The sequence below is a fragment of the Furipterus horrens genome, unplaced genomic scaffold (assembly GCF_987537825.1).
Source record: "Furipterus horrens unplaced genomic scaffold, mFurHor1.1.pri manual_scaffold_1, whole genome shotgun sequence".
NCBI classification, from domain to species: domain Eukaryota; kingdom Metazoa; phylum Chordata; class Mammalia; order Chiroptera; family Furipteridae; genus Furipterus; species Furipterus horrens.
Genome location: NW_028327171.1, coordinates 115,197,607 through 115,214,793, shown reverse-complemented (window position 1 = coordinate 115,214,793; position 17,187 = coordinate 115,197,607). Strand labels below are relative to the sequence as shown.

The 17,187-nt window shown below is 35.7% G+C and overlaps 2 protein-coding genes across 8 annotated transcripts in view; both read right to left on the bottom strand.

Annotated features, from left to right (window-relative positions):
- SAP130 (Sin3A associated protein 130) overlaps positions 1 to 17,187 on the bottom strand; it is a 120,279-nt gene that overhangs the window by 44,055 nt on the left and 59,037 nt on the right. For 4 of the 6 annotated variants that reach the window (XM_090278881.1, XM_090278899.1, XM_090278900.1 and 1 more), the window contains 3 exons: positions 13,278 to 13,580; positions 12,417 to 12,594; positions 10,262 to 10,366 (listed from right to left, as the gene is read on the bottom strand). In XM_090278881.1, the coding sequence (XP_090135007.1) occupies positions 10,262 to 10,366; positions 12,417 to 12,594; positions 13,278 to 13,580 (586 nt within the window). The remainder of the gene's footprint in view (positions 1 to 10,261; positions 10,367 to 12,416; positions 12,595 to 13,277; positions 13,581 to 17,187) is intronic. The other 2 variants (XM_090278895.1, XM_090278893.1) reach the window with 2 other exon arrangements.
- Positions 1,924 to 2,364, bottom strand: LOC150021781 (signal recognition particle 19 kDa protein-like). 2 transcript variants are annotated; one of them, XM_090266419.1, is made up of 2 exons: positions 2,309 to 2,349; positions 2,040 to 2,235 (listed from the first exon to the last, which is right to left on the bottom strand). In XM_090266419.1, the coding sequence occupies exons 1-2, from the start codon at positions 2,347 to 2,349 to the stop codon at positions 2,040 to 2,042; spliced, it is 237 nt and encodes a 78-aa protein (XP_090122545.1). The 2 variants fall into 2 exon arrangements, with proteins under 2 accessions (XP_090122553.1, XP_090122545.1); XM_090266427.1 differs by having other exon boundaries at positions 1,924 to 2,364.

Below are 17,187 nucleotides of genomic sequence, written 5' to 3'. Positions count from 1 at the left end.
GGAAAAAGTTTTACTGGTAAAGGCAAATAAATATGTAATAAACACAGTTAATCAATCACTTAAAAACCTAATAGGCAGCGTAGAAGACAAAAGTAGCAAAATTAACTGTAACTACAAGAAATAGAGAACATACAGAACAAAAAGATATAAAATATGACATCAAAACATAAAGCATGGAGGAGGGAGAAAAATGTAGTAATTTTATAACATATAGAACTTAATGCCTACCAGCTTAAAATACACTGCTACAGACATGGGTGCATATACATATAGCCACAAACCTACAAAAACGTAAGAGGAAATACACACAAAATAAAGAGAAAGGAATTCAAACAAAACACTACAGAAAACCAGGAAAAAAAGAAAAGAGAGCAGTAGACTAAGAAAGGAACAAAGGACAAAAACCACCAGAACACAATTAAGAAAATGGTAATCAGTAAGTACTTTAAATGTAGATGAAAGGATAAAACATCTATAGGTTGCCTACAAGAGACTCACTTTATTATTTATTTATTTATTTATTTGGTATATAACATGGCATATGCTTTAATTGCAGACTTTCTTTTGTAAGTAGAAAGAATACACTCTAAAACAGCAATAGAAAGTTTAGTATAGTAAATACATAAAGCAGTAATGGTCATTTGTTATTAAGTATTATGTTCTGTACGTACATAATTTTATGTACAATACTTTTATATGACTGGCAGCGCAAGTTTGTTTACATCAACATCACCATAAATGCAAATAATGCGTTGCCGTGCTCCAAATTTTTAACAGGTATGACGTCACTAGGTGATAGGAATTTTTCAGCTCCATTATAATCTTATGGGACCACCATCGTATATGTGGCCCATCACTAACTGAAATGTTATATGGCACATGACTGCAACAGCCCTTCCAAAAGCACATGGAGTCAGAGAAGGCAGTTACCCAAAGATTCTCAGTGGACAACACATATGGCTGGATAGGGATTCTCTTAAATTTTTCAAAAAAAATTACCACTTTCAGAAACAGTGCTTTGCCCCAGTCAGGGCACATTACTAGGTTGCATGTCAGCTCCCCAGTTGGGGGCGCAAGTGAGAGGCAACCACACAGTGATGTTTCTCTCCCTCTCTTTCTCCTTTCCCCTCTCTCTAAAAATAAACAAATAAATTATTTAAAAAATTCACTATGCTTAAAATCAAACAAACAGTGCTTTGCAATAAAGTCAGAATCACCAATACAATTTAATTTATTGAAAAGGTGTATTTCAAGGTGCTAAACCATAGGTAATTTTAGAACTCCAATTAAAACAATGTTCTTAAGCCTACAAAATAAGCGAATCTAAAGCTTAAACTCAAGTACTTTAGATATGTCAAAAAACTAGCAATTGAACAATTAAACGACAATAACTAATTAAAAGAATATGATCTACAGACTGGCTGTTCACAGACCTCCAAGAGGATTTAACCACTTCCCCTAGTTTTAGGCTCATACTAAACTTCCACTACCCACTTTATATTCTTTCATTATCTCTTCCACTGGCATTGATTAGTTTGTAGTAAGCAAAAGGTACAAAACTCAGTTTCAAATTATTTCATTAACTTAAAAGGGGAACAAAATGTTCTTCAAATCTTATTAAACTAATTTATCTGAACATGTTTTTACAAAGAGGACAGATACAGGATTTCAAGTAACTTATGATCGAGTTCATTATGCATTTAAAAATAAGCTTCTCTCTTCCACAAAAACTGCATTGAAAGGCGAAAAGAATTTTTACTTTTATAATGTGTAAGAACTGGATGCAAACTTCTGATGCTGGAGTTGACACAAATGTTCAGTCATATGACACACACAAAACGTTCCTCTGTCTCTCAGATACAAATTAGAAACCTCCATTCATATCTCTTACGGTAGTATCACATACTTGCTTCTCATACCAGGTCACTTCTTTCCTTTCCCTTTTTTACTTCCCTCTCCTTGCTGAAGACTTGGGTCACCACCTCCTGTTTTTTGTGTCCTTGTTTTTAGTTTAGGAACCATTTCTGCTGCATACAACATTACTGACTTATGTGATGGGAATTGTACGAGACAGAGGCTGCCATCTTCCTGTTTAAATTGGACCCGGACTCTGCCCCTGTACTGAGCAACACTATTCCATTCTCCGGAGTACGTTTTATTTTTCTCAAGAAGGACATTAAGTCCAACCGCTGAGCACACATCTTGAATCTCTGAGGCTGTAGGATTTTCAACAGCCTTACTTATGGGAATTCGCAGGCCCTCCGCGATGTTCTTGTTATTTAAATAAGCAGGATATATACAAATAAACCTGTCCTGGTTGGCCGGAGATCGCACTGCTGCACAAGCCATTTTTCACCTATACCCACTTGGTGAGACACTGCCGGAAAACCCACTGGAACTAAGAGGCTCACTTTAGATCAAAACACACAACAGGTAGAAAGTGAAGGGATAGAAAAATGTATTTCATGCAAATAGAAACAAAAAGAAAGCTGTGGTAGCTATATTCAGAAAAAACAGACTTGAAAACAAAGCATGTAAAAGAGACAAAGAAGAGGGAAATCCAGTCAAGATGGTGGCACAGGCAGATGTGGCTCGCCTCTTCACACAACCACATCAAAATGACAACTAAAATGTAGAACAACCGTGAGCCAGAACCGTCAGAAATTGAGCTGAATGGAAATCTGACAACTAAGGAATTAAAGAAGCCACATCCACTGAGATGGGTAGGAGGAGTGTAGATGCAGAATGGGCTGGTCTCTCATCCACATGTAGTGGATAAGAATCCGGGAGGGATATCTCAGGAGTGAGGAGACCCAGCCCCACACCATCCCCCAGCCTAGGATTCCAGTGCTAGGACTCACCTACTTAGACTCACTCCCTCTGAGCTCTAGCACCAGGGTAGCAGCTGTAGGAGCATCAGTGGTATATAGGGAGAAACTGAAGTGTTTGGCATCAAGGCCAGCAGAGGCCATTCTCTCTTCTCTAAACCCTCCTGCATGGAGCAAGCAAGTTAATGCCATATCTGAGACTCCATCAACCAGGCTAACACTGACCTGCCTTGGAGACACCCTTCCCAGTCCACCTGAGCTGCTTTTCTACATTAATCACAACTTCTTAAATCCTTTCAAACAAGCAACCAATGGCCTAAGTGAGCCCCAGGCCCAGCACTAGCAGTAGTCAGCTTAGATTCACAGTGTGGCTTTGCCTGGGAATCTCCAAGCCCAGCACAAGTAGCAGCCATTTCAGATTGCTTTATTCCTCAGGCAGGTGTCCCCAGCAAAACACAGGTGGGGGATGACCCAGGCCTGCACTACCTGGGAAACCCCAGGGCTAGCACATCCAATAAACCACGTTGGAGTATCACCACCCTGTCCTGTACAACTGATCCTCCACAGAGGACGGAGGTTGGTGGTCAATGGTCACAGCCAGTCATTGCAATTGACTGACCTGGGTAAATCCCTCCCATCGATCTGCCAACAGCAACCAAGGCTCAACTACAAGAAGAGGGCGTACTCAGCACACACTAAGGGTGCACCTTGAGCACCCAGCTTGGGTGATAGGAGAGGCTGTGCCACTGGACCCCATAGGACACCTACTACAGTAGGCCATACTACCAAGACACAGAGTCAAAGCAGGTCTACCCAATACACAGAAACAAACACAGGCAGGCTGCCGAACTGAGAAGGCAAAGAAATATGACCCACATGAAAGAACAGAACAAAACCCAAGGAAAAGAACTAAACAAAACAGAGGTAGCCAATCTATCAGATGCAGAGTTCAAAACACTAGTGGTCAGGATGCTCAGAGAAATCATTGAGTATGGCCACAAAATAAAGGAAGAAGTGAGAGTTATACAAAGTGAAATAAAGAAAAATATATAGGAAACCAACAGCAATGGGAAGGAAGCCAGGATTCAAATCAATGATTTGAAACAAAAGGAAGAAATAAAGGGTCCACCAGTATAGAATGAAGAAATAAGAATGGAACAAAACAAGGACAGGATTAGGAACCTCTGGGACAACTTTAAATGTACCAACGTCCGAGTCATGGGGGTGCCAAAAGGAGAAGAGAAAGAGCAAGAAATTGTAAACTTATGTGGAAAAATAATGAAGGAAAACTTTCCTAATTTGGTGAAGGAAATAGACATACAAGTCCAGGAAGCACAGAGACTCTCAAACAAGTTGGACCCAAAGAGGACCACACCAAGACACAACCTAATTAAAATGCCAAAGGCTAACGATAGAGAGAATCTTAAAAGCAGTAAGAGAAAAGAAGAGTTGCCGACAAAGGAGTTCCCATAGGGCTATCGGCTGTCCTCTCAAAAGAAACTGTATAGGCAAGAAGGGACTGGTAAGAAGTATTCAAAGTCATGAAAAGCAAGCACCTACAACCAGGATTACTCTATCCAGCAAAGCTATCATTGAGAATGGAAGGGCAGACATAGTGTTCCCCAGACAAGGTAAAGCTAAAGGAGTTCATCACCACCAAGCCATTATTACATGAAATGTTAAAGGGACTTATTTAAGAAAAAGAAGTAGATCAAAACTATGGACATTAAAATGACAACAAACACAACTATCAACAACTGAATCTAAAAAACAAACACAAACAACAACAAACTGCAACAAAATAATAGGTATGGGAATTATTTGGAGAGTTATCATCTGGGAAGGGGGAGGGGGAGAAATGGGGAAATGGTGGAGGGATTAAGCAGCATAATTGGTAGGAACAAAATAGGGGGATGATAAGAATAGTAGGCAAGGGTGAAGACAAAGAACTTACATGCACTACCCATGGACATGAACTAAGTGGGGAGGGACTGCTGGAGGGAAGGGGGGTGCTGGGCAGAGAATGGGCAAAGGGAAAAAGAGTGGGACAACTGTAACAGCATAATTAGTAAAATATACTCAACAACAACAAAAAGAGAGACAAAGAAGGATATTACATATTGATAAAAGGGTCCCTCCAAGAAGAAGATACAATAATTATAAATACATACACACCCAACATAGATGTACCAAAGTATATAAAGCTAATATTAATGGACATAAGGCAGAAGCTAACAGTTAATAATTGGGTAATTTAATAGCTTAATTACCATAATACATAGATCATTCACACAGATAATTAATAAGGGAACCATGGCTTTAATGTCATATTCGAGCAGATCACATAATAAACATTTATAGAACATTTTCATCCACAAACTGCAGATACTAGTTTTTCTCACATGCACATGGACTATTCTGCAAGACAGACCACATGTTAGGTCATTAAATAAGCCTCAATAAATTCAAGATTAAAATGATATCAAGCATATTTTCTGCCCACAATGGCATAAAACTAGAAACCAACTGCAGAAAGAAAACTAGGAAAAACACAAACATGTGGAGATTAAATAGCATGCTACTAAATAGCCAATGGATCAAAGAGGAAATCAAATAGAAAATCCAAAAGTACCTTGAAACAAATGAAAACACCAATTTACGAAATATATGGGACACAGCAAATGTAGTCCTAAGAAGAAAGTTCGTAACTACACAGGTCTACCTGAAGAAGCAAGAAAAATCCCACCTGAAACCAATATAAAATAACACTGAATGTCATTTGTAATGGGAAAAAAAAGAAACAAGAAAAATTCCAAATAACTTAACTCTACGCTGACAAGTACTAGAAAAAGAGAAAGAACAAAACCCAAAGAGAGAAAGGAAATAGTGCAGATCAGAGTGGAAATAAATTAACTAGAGACTGAAGAAAACAATAAAAAAGATCAATGACATCTAAGAGCCGGTTCTTTGAAATAATTAAAATTCACAAACCACTAGTTAGACTCATCAATAAAAAAAAAAAACCCAAATTAAAAAAATCAGAAATGAAGGAGGAGAGATTACAATCAACACCACTGAATTACAAAGAATTGTTCATGAATACTATGAACACTTATATGCCAACAAATTAAACAACCTAAAAGAAATGAAAAAATTTCCAGAAACATACAACCTTTGAAAACTAAACCTGGAAGAAAGAGAAAATCTGAACAGATCATTTATTAGCAATGAAATTGAAGCAGCAATCAAAAATCTCCCAACAAATAAAACCTCAGGAACAGATGGCTTCACAGGTAAGTTATGACAATTAGTTTTTTAAAAATTAATATCAATGCTTCTCAAACTACTCCAAATAACTGAAGAGGAAGGAATGCTTTCAAACTCATTCTACAAAGTCAGTCTTACCCTGATGCTGAAACAAGACAAAGACACTACAAAAAAAGAGAATTACAGGTCAGTATCACTGATGAACAAAGATGTAAAACTTGCCAACGAAGTACCTGCAAACTAAATTCGACAATATATTAAAAAGATTATACACCATGATAAAACAGGATTTATACCAGGGATGCAGAAATGCTTCAATATTCTCAAAGCAATTAAGGTGATACATTATGCCAACAAAACCAAGGATAAAAATGTTATCTCAACACATGCAGAAAAAGCATTTGAGAAAATTCAACATCCGTGAATAACACTTTCAACTAAGCAGGTATAGAAGGAACTTACCCCTCCACACAATAAAGGCCATATATGACAAGCCCATAGCTAACATAATACTCAATAGTGAAAAGCTGAAAGCTTTTCCTCTAAGATCAGGAACAAGACAAAGATGGTTACCTTTACCACAATCATTCAATATAGTACTTGAAGTTTTAGCCACAGCAGTCAAACAAGAGAAAAACAATAGAAGGTATCCAAATTGGAAAGGAAAAAGTAAAACTGTCACTATTTGCATGTAACATACTGTATGTAAAAAACCCTACAAATAATATGTAGAAGACATTACCAAAATTATAATAAATGAACTGCATAAAGTAGAAGGATACATAGTTCACACACAGAAATCTGTCCCATTTCTATATACTAATGATCAAAAGTTAAGAAAATCCCATTTAGAAATGCATCAAAAAGAATAAAATACCTAAGAATAAACTTAACAAAGGAGGTGAAAGATCTAGATTCTGAAAAAAGAAATTGAAGAAGATACACACACACAAAATAGAAAGAATATATTGTGCTCACGGCTTGGAAGGGTTAATATGTGAAAATGTCCATACTATCCAAAGCAATCTATAGATTCCATGCAATCCCTATCAAAATACCAAGGATGTTCTTCTCAGATCTAGAAAAAGTAACTCAAAGTTTATATGGAACCACAAAAGATCAAATAGCCAAAAAAATCTTTAGAAAGAACATAGTTGGAAGTATTATGCTCCATGATCTCAAACTATACTACAAAGCTTTAATAATCAAAACAGTGTGATACCGGTATAAAAACAGACACATAGATCACTGGAAGAGAACAAGACAGCTCATAAATAAACCCTTGCTTATATGGCCAAAGGAGGCAAGAATACATAATGGAGGAATGACCATCTCTTCGAAAAGGGTATTGGAAAACACTGGATAGATACATGCAAAAAAAAAATGAAACTGGACTACTTTCTTTACACCATATACAAAAATAAAGTCAAAATCAATTAAAGACTGAAATGTAACAACTGAAACCAAAAAACTCCTGAAAAACCCAAAAAACAAAAAACATAGTAACCTCTTCGACATCAGTTAGTAATATCTTTTTGGATATGGCCCCCTGAGGAAGAGAAACAAAAGCAAAAATAAATAAATGGGCTATATAAAACAAAAGCTTCTGTACAGTGTAAGAAATCTTTCACAAAACAGAAGACAACCTATTGAATGGGAGAATATTTTTACAAATCATATGTGCAATATGGGGTTAATATCTAAAATATATAAAAAACTTGTATATCTCAATAAAAAAAATCTGATAAGAAACTAGGCAGAGGACATGAAGAAACATCTTTTCTAAGAAGATACAAAGATGGCCAACAGACATATGAAAAGATGCTCAACATAAGTAATTATTAGGAAAATGAAACTCAAAACCAGGAGATAACACTTCACACCTGTCAGAATGGCTGTTATTCAAGTCCATAAATAATAAGTACGGACAAAGATGTAGAGAATTGCACTTCTGGGTATTTATTTGAAGGAAATGAAAACATGAATTTGAAAAGATATATGCACTCCGCCCCCAGTGTCCCTCTGCTGTGTTGCAGGGAGGCCATAATTTCAGTCCAATGGGTTGCAGGGGCTTTGTTCCTGCCTGGAGAGAGGGCTTGGATAATGAGGCATTTTGTCCTCCTGCTGCCATAATTCCTCTCTACCGAGATCCAGAGCTGGTAGGAAATGAGAGCTGCTGGCATTCTGCATTGCTCTATACTTAGGTTTGGGGTGGTTCTTCTAGCTCACTCCACCCTCCTTTGGACATCTTAACCTGTCTGTAGCCTCTTTTACCAGCCTATGCTGTGGAACTGTCATGGCATTTAGTTCAAAGTTGAGGAGCTTTGGACTGAAATAAAATTCACCTATTTAAAAAAAAAAGTTCATTGCAGCATTATTTAAAATAGCCAAGATATGGAAGTAACCTAGGTATCCCACTGACAGATGAATGGATAAGGAAGATGTGGTACATATATACAAATTATTCAGAAAATAAAGAACAAAACACGGCTATTTACAACAACATGGATGGACCTAAAGCGTTCTATGCTAGAAAGACAAATATTGTATGATTTCAGTTATATGTGGCATTAAACAAAATCAAAAGAGATGAACAAACAAAACAAAGAGACTTACAGAAACAAAACAAAAAACCCAAACTAATAGTTGCCAGGAAAGAGGGGACAGGGGATGGGTAAAAAAGATAAAGGGTATAGTGATATAGTGAATAATATATGGTAAGCACATTGTAAGATATATAAATGTCTAATCACTGTCGCACACTTGAAACTAATATAATAATGTATGCCAACTATACTTTAATTTTTAAAAATGTCAGAAGCAGATACAAACTTAGTAAGGAGTATGGCAGTTCAGATGGACTCCTGTCCTGCCACAGAAGTTACACAATGTGAAGAAGGTACGCACTATTCCAACTACTCGTAAATCATTTTAAGAAAACATTTTAATTCTCAACACTACTGATGTTCTGAATTAAGAGTAATAAGTAAATATTAGTTTCACTATTTTTTCATTTCTGTATATAACTGACAGTTAATATTTTCACAAATAATTTTAAAGCTCACAAAATAATCCTATACTCCTCCACTGAATAAGATCATTTTGTACAATTTCAGTTTTTTTTTTTTTTTTAATTCCTGCATTAATGTGCAAAGTTATGACCCCAATGACTCCCTTCTTCAGTCTTCGCTCCTTCTCTTTCCTTTGTCTGATACTGTCAAAGATCAGGGAGCAAATGGCTTACTCCTTCATGCTCTTAAACCTCTGCTGAGATAAGCCTTTCTGTAAGATATCCTCTCTTCCTCCATCACTTTATATTCCCTTTACACTGCTTTAGTTTCCTTCACATATTTATTATTTCTTTTTGAATATTTTGTTTATGCTATTATAGTTATCATTATTTCCTTACACTCACTAGAAAGTAAGCTTAAGAATAGTTTGTCTTTTTTCCTCACTCTTATATATTCCCAGATTCTACGATACCTGGCACACACTAGGCATTCATAATTTTTTTTGAATCAAGTTTTATGAAGTAGATCTAAATATATTAACATGGTAAGCTATTATTGATTAAGTTAAAAAACAGAATAATCAGTCAGCAAGATCTTGTTTTTAAGGGTCTCTCAATCTATGTGTGTCTGTGTTTGTCTGTGTGTAGAAAAAGATGTGGAAAGATACTTAACAAAGCTGTTACCAATCAACAATATTCTGGGGTGTGAGACTGACAAAGTGATTAAAGAACAGAACAGTGATTTTCACTTTAGACTTTAAATATTTTTATATTGTCTCATTTTTATTCAAAATAATTTCACTTTTGGAATTAAGATGATAAAGAATAAAGAATGTATTAACTATTGTCACGATGCCATTTATGACAGCAAAAATAACTGGGTGTTTACTGCAAAACAGGTTCTAAGTAGTTTTGCTGAGTCATTTCATTTGAATACAAAGAATCTGATGACGTAAATGCTATACATATGCCCACTTCATAAATGGGGCAATGAGGGTAAAAAGAGGTTGAAAAACACGTGCAGGTCACGAAGCTAGGGATAGCATATAAAAATTGCACACAAGCAAATTATGTAAAATTCATCATATCTGTTAAGATTCTTTCTTCTCCAAATATGTGCAGTTGGAGGCAAGAGTGATAACATCTATGTGCTCACCCTGCTGGCCTAGGTGACCCAGATGTACTCCGCATAGAGCTTTCCACTCGAGGGCTACTGACTTCGGGAACTTGAGGAGGAATGAGGGTTTTTCGAACTGCAATTCTGAAAGAGACAAGAGACAAACAAAAAGAAGAGCAGTCTAAGGGTATTAAAAGATAAGAAGTACAAGACACATTTTCTAGGCATACCTATAGCAAAATAAAAGCACTACATTGGCTAAGTATTTTTAAGTAATATAGGCATGATATTTAAAAAGTCACATAGTACTAAAAGGCTTTTAACAAAATACAGTGGGTCCCTTCCCCATTTCTCCCCACTTCTTTCTTGCCCATCACTCTCCAGGAAGCAATCACCGTGACTCTTCTTACTGCTTTTTTGGGCATGCCTTATTGCCTTTGTACTTAATATTAAAATTGGAACCTATCTTAAGTGTTGGCAATCATTATTATGTCTAATGAATTTATATTTATTTGAGCCAATTACTAGAAGCCAAGTGAAAAATGTTGATCAAGGTAGTTAGTGACCAACTGTGCCATACAGTAGAGAACACATCTGGCTCAGACTGAGAATCATTGGGTTTAGCAATGTAGAAGTCATGAGTGATCTTGACATGTTTAGTTTTGGCAGAGGGGCAGCAAATGTCAGACAAGAGTGGGTTTGAGAGAAAATGGCTAGAACCAGAATGTAAAATGTTACAATGCTCAATAATTAATGAATCTAGACACTGAGCCTCAAGACATGTAATACATCTTGATAAGAGTGACCACCAACCATATCTCCTGGTAAATTAATAAATAAACTATGAGCTTGTGAAGTACTAGTGAGAAAAGAAAAAAACAAACAAACGTGAATCTAATCAAGTCTTTAAGATTCAAGTAACAACATCGAGGAAAAAGTGAAGGAGAGAAGAACAAGTAAAACTACACTATGAAGGAAGTGGGTTTCATTGTGTTCCCTAAAAAGGTAGATATGTAAGTTCTAATCCCTGGCATCTGTGAATGTGAAAGAATAGGGTCTTTACAAATGCAATTAAGGTAAGAATCTTGAGATTATTCTAGATTTAGAGTATTCCCTAAATCCAATGACTGGTAGTTATATAACAGAAAGGAGAGGGAAATCTGAGACAGAAACATAGAGGGAAGGCCATGTGAACACTGGAGTGATGAATCCACAAGCCAGGAAATGCAAAGGACTGCCAACAGCTGCTAGAAGGTAGAAGAGAGGCACCAAATGGGCTCTCCATGACAGCATTCAGAAGGAGCCAACCCTGCCAACACCTCAATTTCAGATTTCTATCCCTCAGAACTGTGAAAATAAATTTGTTGTTCTTAGACATCAAATCTGTGGTAATATGTTATTGCAGTTTTAGGAAACTAATACAACGGAGATACAATCAACAAAATCCAGGAAGAGAGAGAGGGAGAAAGAGGAAAAACTACAGGACCAAAGACAAAGTTTCTTCAACAAAGAATCTGAAAGAAAAAAAAAAAGAAATGGAGGAAACCTATATATTAGAAGAGTCTTAAGAGACATATCAACTAATCATAATATGTACCTCTTACCAGAATACTAATTCAAATAAATAAATAAAACAAAATTTGTGACATTTGAGACCACTGATAATTTGAAGAATGATCAGATATTTTATGATATTAAGTGGTTACTGCATTTTTTTGGTATGTCTCTCAATAGTCACATGCTGAAATACATACAAATTAAACAATGTGCTGTTCGAAATTTCCTTCAAAATAACATGGTGGAAAAGGGTGGGTAGGTATATAAATAAAATTGACCATGAGCTGATAAGTTGATAACTGAAGCTGAATAATGGGTACACAACAATACGCACAAAATTTTATTAAGTTTAAACTTTTCCATAAGGATAAAAAAGCAAGACAAAAGCAAACAAAAAAACCTAATGAGATACACCACTACAAACACAGAATGACTAAACTTAAAAAATGTGCTAGTAACAACAGTTGGTATTGATGAATGTAATCATCCCCATAGCTGGTGATGTTTTAAATGGAAAAACTTGGAAAGCACTTGGAAAAACTACTGGCATAATCTATTAGAGTACAACCCAATTATGCCAATTATACCAATTATATCCAGAACCAGCAGTTTCATTTGCACCAATGGGTCTACTCACCCATCTGTGGCAGGTTTCTTTCGAAGTATACTTGGCCGGGGGGATGAGCCCTGGGCTGGAGCGTTGGTGCTAGCATTCTGGCTGTGGGTCTGCACCACAGTTGTTGCTGCTGGAGCAGCACTGAATGGGTTGCTAATAGGGTTGGCTACAATTGTAGCTCCATCAGCCAACACCACTGCTGGAAAATAGGGAGGGGCCAGGAAAGAGCAATGACGAGAGGGGAACGAAACAAACATTACTAACATGTCAAAACAAGAATTAGTGTATCCATGTTGTGACTATCCAATTTCAAAAAGATAAGGAATATGAACATAATGTTAGTGTGCCTAAAAGTAAAAGGCAAAGTAGGAGAGGTTACTAAGTCTGCTGGTGCATGATCAATAACCATTTTCTCTGCTCTATAATCATAATTACAAGTAATGAGATAAGATACATAAAATAATAGTATACTTCAAGAAATCTTCTCTTAGTTTTTGTAAAATAAAACCACCTTCAATCCTAAAAATGGTTCCAAATTTCTAGTCTATCTTAATTTTATAGTTTTTCATATAATCTCCCCCAAAATCTTAAATGGAATGAGAAAACACCTATTATAAGGTGAGTTTGTTCTTTCAACTAAGAGTTCTTTACAGAATGCTTCTCACCATGTGCAAATGGCTATAAAGCTGTTTATGTACACATTTCTAATGTTTACAATGAGCCTGTTAGATAGGTTCTAAGCATCTCATGTTACAAAGTAGAAATAAAAGCTTAGAGGAATTAATTTCCCAAGACCACAAGCCAGTAAGTGGCAGTCCAGGATTTAAACCCAATGTTATCTCTCTTCTCCACACCAACTCCCTTGCGAAAAATTTAAATTACCTGAAGTCTTTCCTTCAGGTGGGGGCTGCTGAGTACCCACCGAGGCAGGCTGAAGTCCTTGTGTACTGATTGGGGTTGCTGAGTGAATTCCCTGTGTACTAATTGGTGCAGGCTGTATTCCTGGGGTCCCCATGGGGGCTGGCTGTATCCCCTGGGTACTGATGGGAGCAGGCTGAATCCCTTGAATATGCCGAGCATGAGATGCATCCACTGTCATCAACTGCATGGGATTTAGGTGAACTGTAGAAGCCACCCCAACACCAGTCTGTGCTGTTATAGCAGAGTTCGGAGCTTGAGCTGAAACTAAAAATGATGCAAAAACTGACTACAAGAATATTAGCTGTGATTAGACATAGCTCATATAAGAAAAACACTAAAATGAAAACAGAATTTTCTTATTATACAAGATCTAAATCTTAAGTTTAAAAAATCACGATTTTAAAAGTTTTCCTCCTCATTTCTACCAATTTGATATAATCTTTCTGGCGATTACTAAAAATAGCATTAAAACAAGAAAAAAGCAGCCTAATGTATTAAATTCCAAATGTGAGCCAAGCAATTGTGCAAAATAATTTATCTAAAACTTCTAGGATACATCCATAATTTCCAAGTCAAGAATACTTTGTTTTAATTTATAGAACCACTATAATAAGCATTTCTGAAATGTAGTGCTTATGAATTTTAAATTTCATATATCCATAGAAAGAAAGAACAGGCGAGTTTACTTTTTCCTTTAAGGCAAACATATCACCTATGTGCATATTAAAAACAAACTCAAAAACAACAAATCTGAAAAAAAAAAAACAATGCCCTGACCAGTGTGGCTCAGTTGGTTGGGTGTCGTCCCACAAAGCAAAAGGTTACCAGTTTGATTCCCAGTCAGGGCACATGACTGGGTTGTGGTTCAGTCCCCGGAAGGGGCATGTATCAGAGGCAACTGATCAATGTTTCTTTCCCTCTCTTTCTCCCTCCCTTCCCCTTTCTCTAAAAATAGATAAATAAAATCTTTAAAACAGACACCACTGTCAGGAAGCAACAAAAAGAAATTTCTCACTATTTGTGGAAAGAAAACAAACACAGTAACTTTTCTTCTCAGTTATCAAAACAATCCAGAAAAAGATATCTGCACCCTCATGTTTCACAATAACCGAGATAGAGAAACAACCTAAGGGTATGCTGATGGATGAATGGATAAAGAAAATATGACATATACACACAATATACACAGCACAGAGGAGCATTATTCAGTCATGAAAAAGAACATATGCAACATAGACAGACCTTGAGGATATTATGCTACGTGAAATCTAAGAAAAAAACAAAAAACACACCTAATTCATAGACACAGAGAACAGACTGATTGTTGCCAGAGGCTGAGGGGCAGGGGGAGTGAGGAAAGTCAGGAGAAGTCTAGGATGAGTAAAATATGTAAAGGGGGTCAACAGGTACAAACTCTCAGTTATTAAAAAAATAAGTAAATAAGATATGGGATTTAATGTACAGCATGGTGATTGAGTTGTGTATCTGAAAGTTGCTAAGACAGTAGACCTTCAAAGTTCTCATCACAAGAAATTATCAAGTCATTATATTGCACACCAGAATCTAATGTTATATGTCAATTATACCTCAACTAAAAAAAGTCTATAACCCATAGAGAAAAAACGTAAACTTTTTTATGAACGAGTATAGTGAGACATTAGTATATGTAAATTTATAGTCACTGCTATATTGTAATTCTTTTCTTGTTGTAAAATAAATAATTCACAGAGCATTATTAGTTTCTTTCTGAAAAGTGTACCCTTGTTATTTTTGTTCAAAAATAGTCTGGTTATTTGCGCAGTGCAGACCATCCAGTCTGGTCACTATCCAAGCCTTTTCAAGTTCCACTCTTAAAAAAACTGCATCCTCACTCACACTGTGCTCCAGCTAAAACTGAACCACTCTGTTCCAAACACATATTCTATGTTAATACTTTATGCACAGACAGAAAGGTACTTTTCTGTAATCCTACCATGGCTCGTCCTATCCATTCAGAGAGATGCTTTCAAATACTACTTCCTTTAGGAAAATCATTCCTGACATCCAATCCAGCCATCTCACGTAAAAATAACATCACTTATCTCAGAAGTAGTATGGCTTTGCTCAAGCCTCTTTTAGGGGACTTAGTACTGTATCTATTGTAGTATCTCTTCATGTCTTACTTTTCTACTATAGTCTAAGTTGAAAGCAAGATCTGTTTAAGAGTAAGCTTTAAAAATAAAGCATGGCATGACACATAGGGTGTCAATAAATATTTGTGGTATTAACAAACACGTGAATGAATAAATGAATGAAGTGAAAAACATCTGTGAAACAAGTTAAATTTCAGAAATAATTTGAGAGGGATCAATCACTTACAAACTAGATAATGAATATGTATTTGTAATTAATATATTCATATCCATATTTAAGCAATAACTAATGGACCAACAAGATTCCATCTTTATAAGCAACCAGAGACCATGAATAATTATATCATAAACTGTACTGGAGCAATCCTATATTTGGCAAGATTGGAGCCTATTATATACAAATTTTCCTCGATTTGAAAAAAAAAAACCACTGCTTTAAAATAATTTAAAGTGAGCCAATGAATCCATAACACTTGAAAACAAAACAATATAAGGTTATTAATTAATATTTCCTTCAGTTATGTCAATTCATATCAGAGAAAGGATATGCTACCTCTCATCTGCAACACAATGGTGCACATATTGGTATTGCAAGAAATAGTGTTGCTGCTTGTGCTATTTATTTTTCTGTGTTAGTATCCATCAGGTCTACTAGAATAATAATGCAGAACACATACACTTCTAGTGCAGTATAATGAATTTTTACAATAAATATTTCTATAAAATGATAAAACTAGCTCAAGTGATATCCTTTTCAATTGGCTAGTGTTCAAAGAAATACAAGGGCAAAATGATTGTGTTATTGTTATTGAAGGCCAAGAAAGTAGATGAAGAAATAATGGTAAGTGCTGCCACTGATAAAAAGACTAAAATTTTCAGCAGTAAGCATTAATACTTCTGACAACAACCAAACATTATTTTTATTTTTACAAGATTGTTAATAAAAAACATGGTTATGGATTTCTTTTAAAAAGATACAGATCTGACATACAGCAAAACATGACAGAATATTCAGAACAATTCAACTATTTTTTCCACATTAGAGATAAAAATTAAAATAAAACTTGGATGAAGTTTTGCAAAAACAAAAACAAAACGAAACTCCAAATAGGCCAACACACAGAAAAATCAATGCAGAGATGAAGGAACTTGTTTTTAAAGCTACTTAAATATAGTGTTTTGAAGTTTTATATTTCCAGCACTTCAATGGAAACATAAGTCATACGTGCGATTAAAAATCTTTCTGTAGCCACATTAATAAAGTAAAAAAAAAAACGTATTTAACCCAATGTATCTAAAACATCATAATTTCAAAGTGTAATCACTATAAAATTTTTTATTAAGATATTTTACATTCTCTTTCTATACTATGTCTTCCAAATTTAGGGTATATTTTGCTCTTTAATGCACACCTCAATTCAGATATTAAATTTTTATTAGAAATATTTAATTTGCATTTTGATTCCATAAAATCTACATTTCGAAAGAGCAGTTTCATCAGTAAGTTTTTCCAAACATATTTGAAGTTTCTCTAATTTTAATTAAGTAAAACAAAAAATTTATTTCTTCATTTGTGCTGGATCCCCCTTCAAATAAATGCTCAATGGCCATGTGTGGCCCTCGCTGCATCCTCACTTGCAAAGCAGAAGGGCAGTGTCCAGAAGCTAGACAATCTGATTTTCTTGTCAAAAGTGAGCTGAGGGTCCCACAGGAAAATGTTACACAAACACTCAAGGTTA